Genomic DNA, 16,906 nt, shown 5'->3' on the forward strand with positions numbered 1-16,906 from the left:
AGTGATGAACAGTCTCTCTCGTGAGCTGTCTTAGTACTTTTTTTTTTTAATAAATTGTTGGTGTGTTTCAAAATTGAAGTTGATTTTTTTTCTGACTTGGTTTTTAAAGTGGTTGAAAATGCAAATGTGCAGTATGTCTAGAGGGGTGAGGTAAATGCTCAGTTACTTTGAAGGCTGAGAATTTTTGTGGTTGGGAGAATTTGTTTATGCGTGCCAGATGACTTGGGGTTGACAGAGGACTACAACTGTAGCTAGTCAGGCAAAACAGAATTCAAGTGCGAATATTCTAAGTCCTTGCCTTTAGGCACAGAAATCTAGTCCATGCTCACACTTAGCAGAAGTTTGCACATAAGCAGACCTTAACAGAGTGCAGTGAATATTTGGAGTGGCACTGTAATGTTACAGCTTTCCCTGAGAAAGTGACAGGGGCAAGGAGTAATAGCGGTGGTAACCATCTCTTCATCAGCCAGTCTCAAAGGATTTGGCAGAAAGGATTGGTTCTCCTACTCCTGCTTCTCAGATCTGGAAAAGGAGGTCGAGCTGTAATGGCTTGGACAGAAATGGCTTGTGTACATCACATGGGGAACTTTCTGGTGGAACCCTTTATCCTGCTGGAAAATACTGGTTCATGGGAAGCAGGATGCCTTGCAGAAGCATGTGCATGTGATGAAAATTGGGTTCACATAAAAGGGGTTTTGAGAACATTTCAGTTTTATATTTCAAAATTACTTTATTTCAGTTTCAGTGTAAAATGTAATAAAGACTGGGGAGTACAAAACAGTGACAAAATATTTTCTGTTTTTGTAGATTTTAACTTTATTTAATAAATCTGAAAGGATTTAGGGCCCAATTTCTTTGGTTTGGGCTTCTTGAGGGTTGGGTTAATTTTTTTTTTAAGTTTCTCATAAACTAAAACTAAAATATTTTGATTTATTTTCCAAGGGAAAGGCATTCACAATTGTGAAATGGGCCTTAAAATAAACAAACAAATAACTAGTACAGCTCTGCCGTTAAGTTCCAGTATCACGTTCACAGTTCCTCCCCTGCTTCGTCTTTGCTGTGGGAAGACAATAATTTATATCAGCTGTTTTTCTTGGGATCCTGTGTTCTTCCCAACAGAACTTGTAAATCCAAATGGGTAGAATTGGGGCTCTGTTGCCCCTGTCCTCTGGCACCCTGTCTTTTCCCACTAACTGCTTGTAGCATTTGGCAGGTAGATAATAAAAATTCTCCCCTCAGTGGCCAGAGTGCAAACCTGAGCAGAGCTAGGTGAGAAAGAGAAGAAATCTTACATAATCTTACAGTACAGACCCAGGTCTGTCTGAGTAGCTGTTGCCCTGTGCAGACTACAAAGGGAGCTAGGAGTAATTTCATTTCAGTGCAAAGTTGTTTCTTGTTCAGCATTGACAAAAGTGCTTAGAATTGAACTGTGGGGGTGCTGGTATCTGTTCATGTTGCTTTAAAACAGGAGAGCCTTCTGTATCCTGATTGCCTACTGATAAAATGGATGATCATTTTTGCAATAATTAACTTTAGGCAGTGCATCTATCTTACTCCTTCTTTCTCCACATTTGTCTCTAAATGTGAGCCATCAGCTTTTAGATGCTCTGTACCTAACAGGTACTCTTCTAACTTGGTCCCTGACAACTGTTGCTTTGAGAAAGTTCAAGGAGGGCAAACACAGCTTCACTTTTAACACAGTGTGATTATTCTGTTTTAAAAGAAATTTATTTTGTGCAGTATCTAATAAAAAAAGACTGAACAAAGTGAATGAGTTGCAAGATCAAAAAGTTCAAACATGGTGGGAGAGGGCTTCTTGTAAGGAGTTTGTGAGTTCATTGGTGTTTGGAAGAAGTGCGGTAGGCTTTTGTCTGCACAGTTAATAGTATCTATAAAGAAAAGAAAAATGACCAGAAAACTTTAACTTAAGTCTTTTGGTGGGGCAATGTATTCTACTCATATGTGGATTTTTTGCAGTCAGACAGATCAGCAGAGAGCAGAGGGATACACATCTTCAGAGTGCCAGAGTTTCTTTCTCTTATCCAGACTTCGCATTTTTATTTTTCTCTTTAATTTACTTTCCAGATAAATCTGGTGTCTTAATTGTGAAGATCTTAGAAGTGTTTGAGGAGTGTACAATACAAGTTGCCATCTGCCAGCAGCTGGAACAGTCTCCTGCTATGCTTTCATCTGAGGATGTTGTCATCAATGCAGGAGAACCAATACTCAAAGTCCTCTTTGCGAGAGAGACAGCAGCTCACCTGAAGAGCAGGCCACAGGATGTCATCCACATCTACCCTCCATGGTGAGTAGGGAGAACCAGCCATGCTTGCTGTAGCACTGTAGAACAATGTGGGGTTGGTAGAATGTTGGCTGCATTGTTGTAGGGAAGACCTTGGGGGCTAGGGGGAGAGCAGGGCTCTCCTGCGGTCATCTGTCTCTGGCAGCTTTGACAGATGCCTTAAAGATAGCTCAGATAACAACTAAATGTATATCGTAATGCCTCTAGTGTTGCTCAGGGCCTCAGTTTTGTTTTTGCTTAATATTTTCATGTTTAGAGGGATAGAAAGGCCTGAGCAATGTCTTATCAATGATAAGGCCAATAAAGTGCATACTTTCTGGTAGCAAAGTAGTTCAGGAATGTTCATCTGTTGCTGTGAGTATGGGTATAAAGTTTCAGTGGAAAAGTCTGTATTAACTGTATAGTATTCAGCAAAACCAACATGCAGCTAAAAATATGGGGGAAAAAAAACTAAGAAAAGAGAGATTCACATTATTCTTAAGGAATCAGTAGACATCTTTTTGGTAGTTCTGCATTGCTGCTGCTGCTGCTCTCACTGTCTTCAGTTCCCCAAATCCCTCTTCAGTGCAACCCTTTCTGGAATTTTTTAAAATGTTTGGTCTACATTTGCAATTTTTTCTGAATTGGATTTCTTTCCTGATTTTAAGGGGTAGCATAAAGTGATGAGATTTCTAGTAAAGCAGCTAGCTGTTGGTGACTGTAGGTTGGAAGGTCTACTCTTCATAAAAATTAAAGAGAACTATGAAGTGGGAATATTACTCCTCTTTTCACTCTTCTCCACCCAAATTATAAAAGAGGAAATACTTTCTTCTTATGTATTTCAGCATTCATTACCTGAGTTTTAGCCTCCAGCTGCAGTAGAATCCTGCCTCTAGCGTTTGACCATATCCTTTTGCAAAATACTTTTTCCTGTTTTGCAAAGGTCCATATCTGGTTGTTATCTTCATTGATAGCTGCAAATCTTTTCGGGGTTCCCCAGTTCGTAATCTGTCACTTCTAAAATGTTGTTTAAGTCTTTCTGGAGGCGATTCAAAAAATTAAGGGAGGATACTTAATTGTGCTTTATTGTGGCTACAGATACAACTATTGATAGTGTAGATGTAAATAGATTGGCAGCTAAGGGAAATACAGTTGAATATTAATTAAGTCCTAGTCTGATATAAAGTAAGTTACTGCTTTTTTTTTTCTTCCTCTCACCCTTAAGGTACTAATGTTTGTTCTTGTTTACATTTTCCTTCAACAATCTTCTTCTCATGCTTCACATTTGCTTTTGTTTCCCCCTGTTTTCTTCTTGTTTCTCTCTCCTACAAACTTCCATCTTAGTTCTGTTTTTCTCTTCAGGTTTCCTCTGTTGTTTTTAAACCACAAGGCATTGCATTTATGCTTCTGTATCTTTCTGTATAGACCCTAACCTACACATAGATTTTTGTACCAGCAAACCTTATTTTAGTTAGGGTATGATTCAACTTTTTTTTTCTTATCCTGAATGGTTACTGTCAGTATGCTTAGCATGTGTAAGTCCCAGACTGCTCCAGCTTGTTCCATGTCTGCTCTGGGAAGATGTAACTCTGCACTGATATGATCCTTTCCAGACTACAAGCATCTGTAACTGTACTAGTGTAGTCTTCTCATTTGTTTAAATTCTAAGATGTTCTGGACATAAAACTCATTCCTATATATATGTAAACAGAGATTTATTGAGAAAACGTCATAGCTATCTGTCTTCCCAGAAATATCACTTTTTATTTGCTTTTGTTTTTTATTTTAGTAGGATGTACTTTTCATGTAACCAAAAAGTTATTTCATAAAACCAGAATGTTTGGGCAGGGGATATGTCTGCGTCGCCAGAGTTGCTCTCCTTACCGATGTGGCTCTCAAGGCACTTTATAAAGACATTAGTCAATAGTGGCAAAATTGCATTATATCTCATCTCTAGTCCTATTTTCTATCATTTTGGAATTATCTTAATGTCATCGTCTCCTTGTTTACTCAACCAGAAGTCAAAATAAGTTGGGCTGGATACTGTTAAACTAAACTTACTGGAGGCAGGGAGGGGGGAGGATGAGGGATGTTTTTGTTTTAGATTATTATTTGGCACTTTTAGTTTACATTAATTGGAAATTGGACTTGTACACTTAATGGAAGTTTCCTCTGTCACATTTCCAAGCTTCTATTCTGTTAAACTCTTACTTGAGAGCTCTGAATGATGAAATGTAGTTTCTCTTACTCTGCATTGAATTCGTACTTTTGTCTTTAAAAACGAATACTGTTTGTGATAAAATGCCTTCCTGTCAATTGAAATGTGTGACTGGTGTAAAAACAAATTAACTAAAACTAACCCTGACATGGTGAATAAGCATATTTATGTATCTTACTGGTATCACCAGTCAGAAGCAAAAGGGAACAAAAAAAGAAGTAGATGCAAGGGGAGACAATCCTTGAATGACCCGTGTGTACTTGAGACACACAGCACACTATGCATTGTTGTCCTGCATTTTGAGATACTTGTATGGTGAGGCAGAATGGGATGAAATGGAATGATTTATAAGTGGACTGCTTCTGCTGCTGTAAAGTAACGTCCTGAGAGTAGAATTTCTCAATATCTTTAGAATAACACCCCAGAATTATGTTCTGACTTTGGTTTTTGCTTTCTGACCAGGCAGCTGAGTGAGTAGGTAAGATGCAGACAAACAGGCTGCTGGCTTCTGTATGTGACTATTAGTGAACAAAATTTGAATGCATCGTTTTGGAGCCTTTGTAAAATTAGACTTTTCTTTTGTAACTGTATTTGTATGTGTTGTGAACTCAGTGCACAGCTTGGTATGTGAAATGTCTCTGGCAGTAGACTTGCATAAATACTTTGGGAAACAGGGTTTAGAGATTAGTTGATACATTTGTTGGTATTTGTTTGCATACAGAATCCCATGATACTTCAGCACTAAAGTACAAGCAATTTAATTTAAAAAATAAAACATTGACAGAAGGCCGGTTATAAGAATCTTATCAACCTGGGCATTGCTCATGAGAGTGGTCCCACCAACTTTCAGAGGAGCTTTGTGTCAGAGTCAGAATTTGCAAGACTGAGCCCTGATTTCTTTATAACTGGATATGGATTTCTTTGGGTCTAGTGTCTTAAGGTATATATTTACAGTCTTGAATGAAAGGGATTTCATGTGAGAACTGTCACTTGCTATAGCGAAAGCAACCCCGATAGGCTGATTAACATTTTCAAACCAGCATGTCTAGTGGAGGAAGGAGCTCAGCTGCCTGGCCTCTGAGCCGTCTGATGGGAGCCTGCTCTGAGGCTATGTAGAAGTATTATTGCAGTGTTGTATCTAAATAAAGCCTATTAACTTGGACACATCACATGAAAACGGTTGCGTGGTTTGGGCTGGAGCTGGTTTGTGTCTGGCCAGCTGGGAACACAACAGGCAAAAGAACTCAGCCCTGCCTGCCCCTGCCTGCGTAGGCTTGCCTTCGGTTGTCTTTGCAGTACCTGAGCAATTTCTTGGATAAAGATTTTAAATGAGCACCTCATAATTTCTACGAACTGAATCTGAATCATTAAGTGTTTTGAACAGCTGGAAAAGGAAAAGCTCATTACTGAGTGTAATTAAATCGATTACGAAGTCTTTATTCACTTTGCAGAAATACATATCCAGCAAAAAGTGAACAGTGCTTGATACTGCAAAGACATGAGAGAATGGGAACAAAGGCTTCCCAGTTCTACTGGTGGTGATTTTGTGGCTTCAACTTACCTGGATTTTTCTTGTTTGTTTAATTGTAAAAATGATAGAAATAATTTATCATACCTAACAGAAAGTGATAAGAGTTGATATTTTTAGAGACTTCAGGATTCATTTTTCTGCTCACAGCAGGGCTTTGAGAATAGACAGTTTCCTTCAGATACTCCTGCCTCCTGCTCGTAGTTATGCCTGCAGTTGAATATTCAAGATAAATTAATCCGAAGAAAATGATGCAGATTTGAATTCTTTTCCTTGCCATTAAATTTAACAACTTTGAAATTTTTTTTATGTATTTCTGAAGTTAAACTACTAGAAGTATGTTGATACTAATACAGTTGTTGGCAATAGCAATATAAACCACAGGTCACATTTGATTTGGACAGGCTCAGAGGTCAATCCCTACCTACTGAATGTGATGGTCTGGTATGAAACCTCTAGTTCAGGAGGTTCATATGCTGCTGATGACTGGAGGGCTGGGACGGTATGAAGGGGACAGAACCACTTTGTGTTCTGTTCTTACATTGCCTGTAAACATTGGCTGTTATGCCCTGCAGAAGACAGGATCCTTGGCTGGATAGCCGCTATTTCCTATACAACTTCTCTGTGCTTTAAAAAAAAAAAAAAAAAAAAAAAAGAGTTTATTTTAGGAACTCAATATGGTAAGTATATAAAACACAGCTCTGTGACATCAACAAGCAACTTCAAAGTTGTTATTTAGTTTCTCTTAACCTATGAAACCATGGGGAATCATAATTACTCAGCTTGGAAAGTGTTCTAGTGCCTGGTGAAAGTGTTTAATGTGGACTTCCCATTTCTACTTGCATTATACTGGATTCGGTCTCTCCTTAATGAAAGAGGTTTAGAAGAGTTTGAATTATTTACTGCCAAGAGAGCTCATACAAAACATTGCTGCAGATCAGCTGATATACAGTGATGAAACCTTGTATCTCAAGTCCTTTAAGGTGGGCCAGTGGTGGAAGTTGCTGTAGAAATATGCAAGCAAGCTCTGAAGAAGTTTATGTACAGGAAGCAATCTAGCTTTGTAGACTTATGTATTCTTCTAGTTTAGAATTACCCTGGATATGCCATAGTCTGTTTTGTTGGCTCAACAACAGGACTTAAACTAAATGGATATGTTACTGTGATTTTTGCATTGTCTTACTTAATACACTGTCTTACCTTGCATGGCCTTACATAATCTTGGTGAGCAATAAGACTACCAACACAGGGACCTAACATGAAATAGGTGTTCTGAACTAGTGTGACTGGTGTTAAAGAGGGTTTGCCTTCCATTTGATGAAGACAGAGACTTTTTATCACTGTTGCTCTCACCAGTCAAGGAAAGCATTTAAGAATATTGTTACAGAATACCTCCCTACCACAAGAAAGATCGTGTGAAAAAAGTAGGATCTTGGGCTTCATGTATTAATGAAATGCAGAAATGACCTATTGCTGCTCTGTAAGAAGGAAAGCATCTATATCCTTTAAAATTTTCTCATTCCATAAAGGTAAAATACAAATACGAATTCAAGACATGTATGGAACATCTTTCGCATAAATTCAGTTTCTCTACTTACTCCACAGAGAGGCAGCTTCTTTGAATGCTTGATTGATCAGTTGGACAAAAATGATCTATGTTCACCATCTTCCTTTCATGAAATCCAAGCATTTATAAATAAATATATATACACATACGCATATGAATATTCAAACGGATGGAAGAGGGGGAAAAAAGATCACCAGTCAGATTGCTCCCCTTGGAAAGATGTTAGCTCTGCCTTTGCATTCTTTCTTTGAAGATGTTACAATAGCAGAGTGGGAAAACCCTGATAAGAAGGACGAGGCTCACTCAGGAGATAAAATTCTACAAAACTTAAGAGCTGTAAAGCCAGTGTGGGCACTATTTCTGAAGTACATACAGGAATGGCCTTGGAGCCAAAGATCAGATCATATCATCTGCTTCGAATTGTTTCTCAGAGATCATGCAGTTGTGAAAATTGAAGCTCCTTTCAGAAGAAGCTGAAGCAGCTGCAGGTTTCTTGCAAGTGTTTATATTTTTTTTGTTAGGATATACCTTTCTTAGTGCATTCACTTCAAAAGAGGTTAGTTGCCTATTGAAAATAGGAATACATATAGTTTTTGTGAACTGAAAGTTTTCTCTAACAGCTTTTAATGTAATTTCTTCAGTACTTCTGTTGCTTTATCCATTTTGACAGAGCAATCCTTAGGATTTTACTCATTTTTCTATTTTTAAAAATAAATTTGATTTTTTTGTCCATCCCCTCATGTAAAGGGAGAAGGTTGTATCTGTAGAGCTGCTCAGGTATATCCTATTTTATGTCTCTAGAACTAGAGAGATTAAGCCATTAGTATTATTCGTGTTTGTTCCACCTTGCATGTAGAAAATTGAAATAATACCATTTCTTAGTAATCAAATAAATGAATAATTATGCTCCTTCATAGGTGGATGACATAACTGGAAAAATACAGAATTACAAACCTTTGATTCCAAGAGAAGAACAAGTCATTTATGCCTTTTCTGTGATTTGTCAAAACCACCTGAAGCAAGAGATACCTGGTATTTCGGATATGGGCTATGTCTAATAAACATAGTAACATGATAGACTTGTTTATTTTTATAACTATGGTATAGATAGATGTATTATAAGAATGTCATACATAATATATTAGTACCCTGAAAAACAAAGATGAAAGAACTGCTCTCTGTGAAAGGAGTTTTCCATGGAGAAAAGAATGGAAGCACATTTGGGGAAGATGGGAGCCTCAGGATAGTAAATCCAGAGTTCTGTAGAAGATTAAAACTGGATTTTTAAACATGACTGTCTCTCTCTGGGCTAATAGCTGATGGTATCTCGACATGCTGAAAAAGGGGACTTTCCACTGTATTGTACCAATGAAGTGCTGGGTTTTGTTGATTGTTTGCTTTCCGCCAAATCAGAGGGGTCAGAAGTGAGTGGTGTGTTTGCGAAGCAGCAGCTTGGTTTTTAGATCAAGGTTGAAATGCATTGTTGTCGGCACAAAAACCTCCAGCAGGGGTAGAATACGTCTCTCTGTCCAGATGGATGTCTGAATTGGGTATATGCAGTCAGTTGTTATGCTCCTGGCTCACGCAAGCAGCGAGGGCTACCCAGACAGCCTGCACAGAGCTCGCCTAGAAGGAGCATTTAGTGTTGTTCTTGGGAGGTAATTCTGTGTTCTGGAGGGTGCCTTCACCAGGATGACGTTCTTCAATATGGGCTGTTTCACTTTTAAGAATAAAGGAAGTGTAGAAAAGAGGCAGTGAATGTAAATAGCCTGGTTTATGCTGGGGGTGGTGGTTTTCTACATTTTTGTTAAATACTGGATACCATCCAACATTGATCCTACTGCAATTATTGTAGTGTCCAGTTAATGGGAAGAATCTTAATCACTTCACTGTGGTGCTTATGTATCAAGGAATTAGCATACATTTTAGTCCATGGGTTTTAGGAACAGAAGAGGAAAATTATGTTTTTAAACATCTATTCCTTACAGTCAGTGATGCTTTTTACATTTGAATTCTTAAGTTACTGGAAAGAATATTCAGTGAGAATGAAAATGTCCTTTCCTAATAATCACAAAATACTCTCATCCTGAAAATCTAATAATGTGTACTTTTTTTTTTTTTTAATGAAAGGTCTGTACTTGAAACTTTCCAGCTTTTGTAAGTGAGGAAATTCCAAGCATTTTGTAGTGACAGATACTGTTAGTGGGTAGTTGTCCACTGACGTCAAAAACAGAGGATGGCAAACAGCTTTGTTCAAGTCAACGAAAAATGTACGGTCTTGGATAAACTCTGTGTTAGCAACGGAGCTATCAATGATATATGAGCAGCTTCACATGAGTTCCCATGTGCATTCAATCCAATGCTAAATTCCAGATCTTGTTTAATGAGCAACTGATGGAGCCAAGACCTGGCACTGCACAAAATCCTGCAGTCTGCTTTATCCAGTCATGAAGGAAAAACAAGCTAAATAAGTTCAGATGAACAAGTTCAGAATTACTGCAAGGTTATTAAAAAGTTGTGATTTGTATTCCTCTGCTAATGTTTATGACTAACACATTTGGGACGTGTAAAACAATACTTAATTTGTAAAAAGACTATGTGCCAAAATTCCTGCAGTAGTTTAACCACTAAAGAGCAAGTTCTGACTGTGTGAATGGGTTTGTTTAAATGTTTAAGATTATCAGTAATCAGCTAATATTTTTTAAAAATTTGCATTTTGAAAAATGATTTATTCTTGTTGGATTGCTGTTCAGCACTCTTACTTTGTGAAATACAATGTATTTCCATAGCTCATGGTGGAGAAACAATTTTAAAGTCAAGTGCCATACTCTTTAGCAGGTGTGATTTGCTACTGCAATGGTAGGTGTGTAGTTATGGTAAGATTTTTACATGCAGTTCTGTATGCAGTTATGTTGGGCTTTGAATATGCTGGATGTTTTATACCACAGTGGGTTTTCATGCTAAGCACACTTGTGTCCTTATGCAAATTTGAATAGGCAAAGAGAGAAAGTGTGAGTTTACCAAATTGTCATGTCTGGTGATTCCCTTCAACATGAAGGTATGCTTTCTCAGACTCCTCCTCCTGAATGTCATATTTAAGTGTAGGCAAGCAAACGTTAATTACTATACTCCTAGCAGAAATAATAATTAAACCCCCAAGTATTTCAAAAGGGGAATGTTGCTTTCCAATATTTGGAAAAATTTGGAATGTTGCTACCCAGAATGCAGTATTTAAAACATCTCTGCTATCCTGGGGGGGCAGGGGCTTGGGGGGAAGGGGGAGAACAAATTTTGCTGTTGCTTCTTCCAGGCAGATTGCTTTCCTTTCAGTAAAAGCTCATGGAAAAAATGCCCATGGTTTTATGTATTTTTGGCAGCAAGAATGTACTTTGGTATATAAAGCAGTTCAGCTGTGAAAGATTCAGTGCAGCCTTTTGTGTGTTTGATGAAGCTTCTCTTCCTACCAATCTTCTGAGTCAACATTAACAACGCAGATTGCAATGTATTACTTCTCCCTGAGTGGTAGGCTCCTTTGACAGCTTCCTGAGATGTCTTGAAAAAGTATTCCTCTTGTTACTGTCCCAGTATGGCCTTCTGGCAGACCAAGTTTCTCCCAGCAGAAGTATCAGAACAGTATCCATGACATTAGAAGTGGTGTACAACCATTAATTTTACCTTTGAGGGATGCACTGTGTGTTTTGAAAGCCAGATCACTGATGTAGCTCCAAAAAAATCATACTTGGCAGTATGTAGGAAGGGGATTTTGTGTGTGCATGTTTTTTTGTTTTGTTTTGTTTTCCTCTCTTTCACTTCTTTGGACTCCTGAAATGGTATCTGTTGTCTCTCTCCCTGATAGAGTTTAGAAGCCACTTTTCTGTGGATGTTTCTGGGTTTGATGGTTCTTTATCTCCCACTTTTTTAAGTCTTGGATTTTTTTTTTTTTTTATTAATAAGTGGTACATGTTTATTGTAGAGCAGATCATGATGATGGGCTTTGCATCATTGTCCACAGTCAGTCTCCATGGTCCTTGGCAGGTGTAAAAGAGACAACTGCATGTTTACCTTGAAGTGACTGCTGCTGTTCACAGCACATCTGTTAGTGCAAACCCAAGCCTGTCAGCATCTTCAGATAATACCTTGTAATTTGAACTGAGGGTGTGAAGAAATACCCCCTTTTGCCATCTCCAGAGTATTGTTGGGATAGACATTGTAGATCATAACTTAACTACTCCAAAGAAACCTGGCAGAATATCTACTAGAATGCTGCATGCTAGAACACACTGAAAGCACTGAAATTGAGAACACTTTAGATTCAGTATAAAACGATAAATTGCATTGATTGTATTTGTGTTTTCATTTGTCTTCCCAGCATGGCACAGCAAGTCTGCCTTTTGTGTTTCCCGGAAACAAATTACTGCTCCAAGCTGAGGTTCATTTTTGAGAAACGTGGGCAATGCAAATATGTGAGACTTGTACATTGCATTTGTGCCTTAGCAAGTAGTGCTTGTCTTCTGGTTCCCTGAGCTTGTCACAAATACTAATTTAATAGGGCTGGTACTATTTTATGCATTGTGAATGTACAGATTGAGGAAGAGATACATTTTATTGATATGGGCTGTTGCTGGAACTTACAGGGTTGGTCGGCTTAAAGGAGCCCAGATTTACAGTATTATCTATATCATAGTTGGTCTTCAAATTATTTGAAAACTTTTTATATAGAATAGCATAGTTCTTTATTATCTTCCCAGATATTTCTTACCTTCCATCTCTCACACAAAAATAAATAAGCTGCCCAGTATTTTGTCTTTTTGCAGCCTCCTTTGGCTGACACTCATGTCTTGCGGTTTGAGAAGTTGTGTATGAGGTGATTGTTTAATTTTGCTGAGAGGTATTTGACTCCAGGAGTTCACTTTCCAATCCTGCTGTATAGCAGGGAGCCATTTGCTATCTATACTCAAAACGAAACCTATTTTAAAAGTAAACATCAACATACCACATTATCAACTTCTAGAACAGTCCACCTAAGCCTTGGGAATTGCCTTTGGCTGCCGGTCTCTTCAGATATGGCTGTAATTTCCTGATTTTTGAGGACTGCTGCTCAGAAGGAGTAGAATGCCATAAGGTTTACTGGTTACCCGGAAATTGCCCTTAGCACCAGCTCAGCTTAGAGGAGAAAGCAAGGGAGGGGAAATTATTTCCACAACCTAAATATAAATTACACCTTTTGGGGGGGGGGGGGGGGGGGGGGGGCAACTTTTAGATCTATTTATTTTTTAGATTAGACTACATATAAAAGTATTCTCTTCCTGTGTCTTCCAGTTGTTAATTCGTCAGGATCCTTACCTGTGATCACAAATCTTTTTCTTAGGCAAACCCTACACATTGAAGATTGCCTTCATGGAAGAGGTCTGAGATTTGGAAATATATGTAATCTTACATGTAAAGTCCCTCTGTGTCTACTTAGATTAAAGTCTCAACACCCATTTTCTAAATTCAAATAGGTATTACTTGGTTGTAGTGTTGATTTTTTGGAAGCTTTTCTTGAAAAGTAATTTCCTACCTCACATTATTGGCTGCGTTGATGTACTTTGGCTATGTCTAGGTAGAGCCATTTTCCATCCAGAATGTGGACTAAATTTATTAGTTAATATATTAAATTTATTATTAGCTGTAGTTTGTTTATTTAACTGCTATGATAATGCTACTGCTTTATTAACTATACATGTATTGTGGACAATTCAGAGGAAAATAATCCCTGCAAGCTAGCAAGACAAAATCCAGCCTTACTGTAGAATGCCATCAGATATTAAAACTTAGATAAAATGCACATATTGACATGTGTGAATCCTACATTATGAAAACGTAGAAGCCAGAGTAGCACATGTGGTTTGTTATCACTCTTGACTGAAACTGGGCATGACCGTAATCGAATGTGCTAGGGCTGGAGTCTGGAATGAGAGGTCCTCAGTCTGGGCATCGAGAGAGTGGTAATCTTCTCCTCTTAACTTCTGCTTTGGCTTTCCTCAGCTTCCTAGGCTATTTCGGAAGTGACACTAGCAGTCGCGTTGGCGATGCACTCAATACTATCTTTATTTTACTGTGTGGTGAAGAACGCTTTCCCTTGATTGTATTTCCCTTCGGTGTTCTGTGCTCACTGTCCCTCGGTTGTAGCAGACCAGTTGTTCTTGGGACTGTGCTGTACACCGAATCAATTAAATCATTTGCTTTGAAAATAAAATATTTTAAGTTAGGGTCGTTAAGCAATACAGTTTCCAGCGTGGTCTTGCAGTGGCAGTGAAGACCCAACGGCGCGGGCATGCCGCTGGGCGGGGGCGGGGGCGGGGGCGGGGGCTGAGCCTCGCAGGGCGGGACTGGTTCGGGTAGCGTGGTGAGCATTACGTGAAGACATGTATTGCTCCTCGAGAAACCCCTGCCGACAGGAATCGCTTCACGCAGCGCCGTGGTGGGCAAACGCTTTTCTAAACAGCATTTCCGTAGTAATTCCCGGGGGCGGGGGCGGGCTGGCCGAGTCCCTGGGTGCAGGACCCCAGCCGGGCTCGGTGCCGCCCGCCGCGCCCGCCGCCCTGCCCTTCCCGCCGGCTGCGGAAGGTGGCAATGTTGTCAGGAGAAGCCCAGGTAAAACTGGTCTCCGGTGACTGATCTCTCCAAGACGGCCTCAGCGCTTATTTGTCCAGAACTTTTTCTGGAGTCAAAGTCTCACGTCCGCGGAGTAAGAGTCTGCAAAAGGGGGATCTGTTTAGGTTTGTGCGCCGTCACTTTTGCACAACTTTTAATAACTCGGTACGTTATCTGTTCTGAATGTAGGGATGTGCGCGAGACGTTCATTGCACGGTTGACACAGCTTTGTCCTCCATAACGCTGAAGAAGGCTGCGCGCCATTTAGTGTAACACTCTTGAAGACTTCTGCGTACTGGTTGTCATTGACCTTGCATGCTGACGAGCCATCCTCCACCCAGAGAGCGAAACTGATCTCATTAACTGAAGTTTCATTTCTGCAAAACACGTGTAAATGTTTCTGAAACCCACTGTAATTTTCTGCCCCCCTCTCCCAAGATGCTGACCAACTTTGCTTTGAAGTGAGCTTGCTGGGCAGAAACTGAGAACTTCCCTGGATGCCATGAGTTTTGTTAAGAGCTACCTCCTGGCTGTGACAGGCTTTTAACCTGTTGGAAGCCTAGCAGACCTGTTTGTGGGGATGTTTTTCCCTCTCCCTCTCCCTCTCCTCTCCTTAACTACTTCAAATTAGCCTCTCTAACTTTTGTGTCTTGTGATTTTTAATGTTTTATTCTGTCTAATGCTAATTCTCTACCCTCCAGGGAAAGTACACAAGTTCTTCGTTTATATTATCCCATTCCCTTCCTCTTGACTCTCGTCTCTTGATTCTGCTGTAGTAAATCCATCACTGATTTTTAAATTATCATGGAACCTTTCAACATTTAATTACTGGGCTCACCTCTCCCTCTGTGTTCCTTCCCAAGCCTCTCTGACAAGATGTAATGGATTTCATCCATTTAGGAGGTCACATGGGGCAAAAAATACAAATTCTTGATGTACTTTAAGGTAAGCAGAGAGCAAATAGAATGACATTACCTTGTAATCCCCCACCCTCCTACTTAACTTTATTTGCAACACAGATAACAATTTTTGTTGGACGTCTTATCTAGTTACTTGTTGTTTTTCATAAGGAAGGATGGCAGAGTTTAGGTGCCTAATGCTGTACAATTTCTAGGAGTTTAAATAATCAGTCTGTGAAGTTGTGTCCGTGTGTGTCAGTGTATGTCTCTGTGTGTGTGTCCCCGTGTGTGTCCCTCCTGACTGGTGTATTTCTTGGGGATGTTACTCACTGCATTAAATATATGCTGAAGGCTTCTGGTATTGCTTTGGTCTCTGTTAAACAAAGATTGTTTTCTGGGTAGCAAAATCCGTAGCTCTATGGATACTTTACCTTTCAGAAGCCAGCTGGGGTTTTGAGCAGTTTGTCTGGCAGAATCTGCTATATTCTGTCCCTCCAAATCAAATGACAAGCCAGTGAAAGCTTTATTTGAGAAATCTGTTTTGCTGAGCTGTGTGGGAGACTTTTCCTTTTCAAAACTGAAACTGGAAAACCAATAATCTCCAACTCCAAAAAGTAAACAATTTAAGATACGGTGGGTTATTACCACCATAATTTTTGTAATTACTTCTTTTTGTAGTAATTGCAGTAGCAGTCTTCTTATTGCTTTAAGAAAAAAGTGAATATGAAGAAGTACTTCATCTTGGGACTTTTCTTTCTTTAAACACTGCTTAAGTCATGTGGTCTCATACTGTTGTGACAATAATAATATGGCTGTCCAAGCAGTAAAGCTAAACAAATTGAGGCAAAAGCTTCATGTTCATAAAATTTTCACATTAAAGGAAGTAGATGCTATGTGCAAATATAAAACGTGGAAATAACACATTTAGAATTTTTCTTTTCTCTTTCCAAACCAAAGGGAAAGAAGAGACTTCCCTGTGATTTCAGAGTATTGTTAACAAGCCCTCATAGCTATTAGGAGCCTGTAGCAGTAAACAGCTTAGTAATGACATAATTATATCAATAAACCTAACATCAAAATAACTCCCCAAATTTATGTACAGATGGTTCCATTTTACATTACAAAAGAAGTTTTCTGAAGTCCATTTGCCTAAAACAAAGTTTTTAATAGAACAGCATAATGATTTGACCTCAGATCTGTGTATCCTTTTTTTGAATGTAAATATGAATACCAAGGCAATTAACTTGGTAATTTACCCAGTCGGACTAAGTTGAAGTTCTGTAGGTAGGTATTGCTTTAAGCGCAGTTGGCATGCTGTCTGCTGCACGCTGATGGGCTCTTGCTCAAGCGTGTATCAGCCCTCAAAGTGTCTTAGTGCTAGGGATACTTCACCCTCAGGAAGTTTTGTTTAGATAAGTATCTGAATTTTTTGGGGTACCGAAATCTGGAACGCAGCGGTGAAATCTGATGAGCACAGGCTCTCAGATCTGAGTCAGCAACAGGGCTGGACCCGCTCCTGTTGTTCAGCACTTCCACTGCCAGATCCAGCCAGCAGCAGAAAACAGAGACTCATGAAAAGAAAAACCAGAGGGAGCATACTACAAAAAAGTACGGAGGACAGACTTGAAAACAGAGTTTCTGTAGGTTGTGTGTGAAGATGAGGACCTGTGAGGAAATTGCTACCTTCTCCCAGTACAGCCTTCCAAAACCTCAGGGAGAGTTTGGTTCTCAGAGGGCTCTGCTCTTAGCCCTGTGTAAACAGGGCTGTGCATCATTA

The 16,906-nt window shown here is 39.3% G+C and overlaps 1 protein-coding gene across 3 annotated transcripts in view; it reads left to right on the plus strand.

Moving 5' to 3' along the window:
• The window catches only part of SPIDR (scaffold protein involved in DNA repair), a 207,965-nt gene that overhangs the window by 78,021 nt on the left and 113,038 nt on the right, over positions 1 to 16,906 (plus strand). For all 3 annotated transcript variants that reach the window (XM_069779305.1, XM_069779306.1, XM_069779304.1), the window contains exon 8: positions 2,086 to 2,305. In XM_069779305.1, the coding sequence (XP_069635406.1) occupies positions 2,086 to 2,305 (220 nt within the window). The remainder of the gene's footprint in view (positions 1 to 2,085; positions 2,306 to 16,906) is intronic.

The sequence above is a fragment of the Haliaeetus albicilla genome, chromosome 3 (assembly GCF_947461875.1).
Source record: "Haliaeetus albicilla chromosome 3, bHalAlb1.1, whole genome shotgun sequence".
Classification (NCBI taxonomy): domain Eukaryota; kingdom Metazoa; phylum Chordata; class Aves; order Accipitriformes; family Accipitridae; genus Haliaeetus; species Haliaeetus albicilla.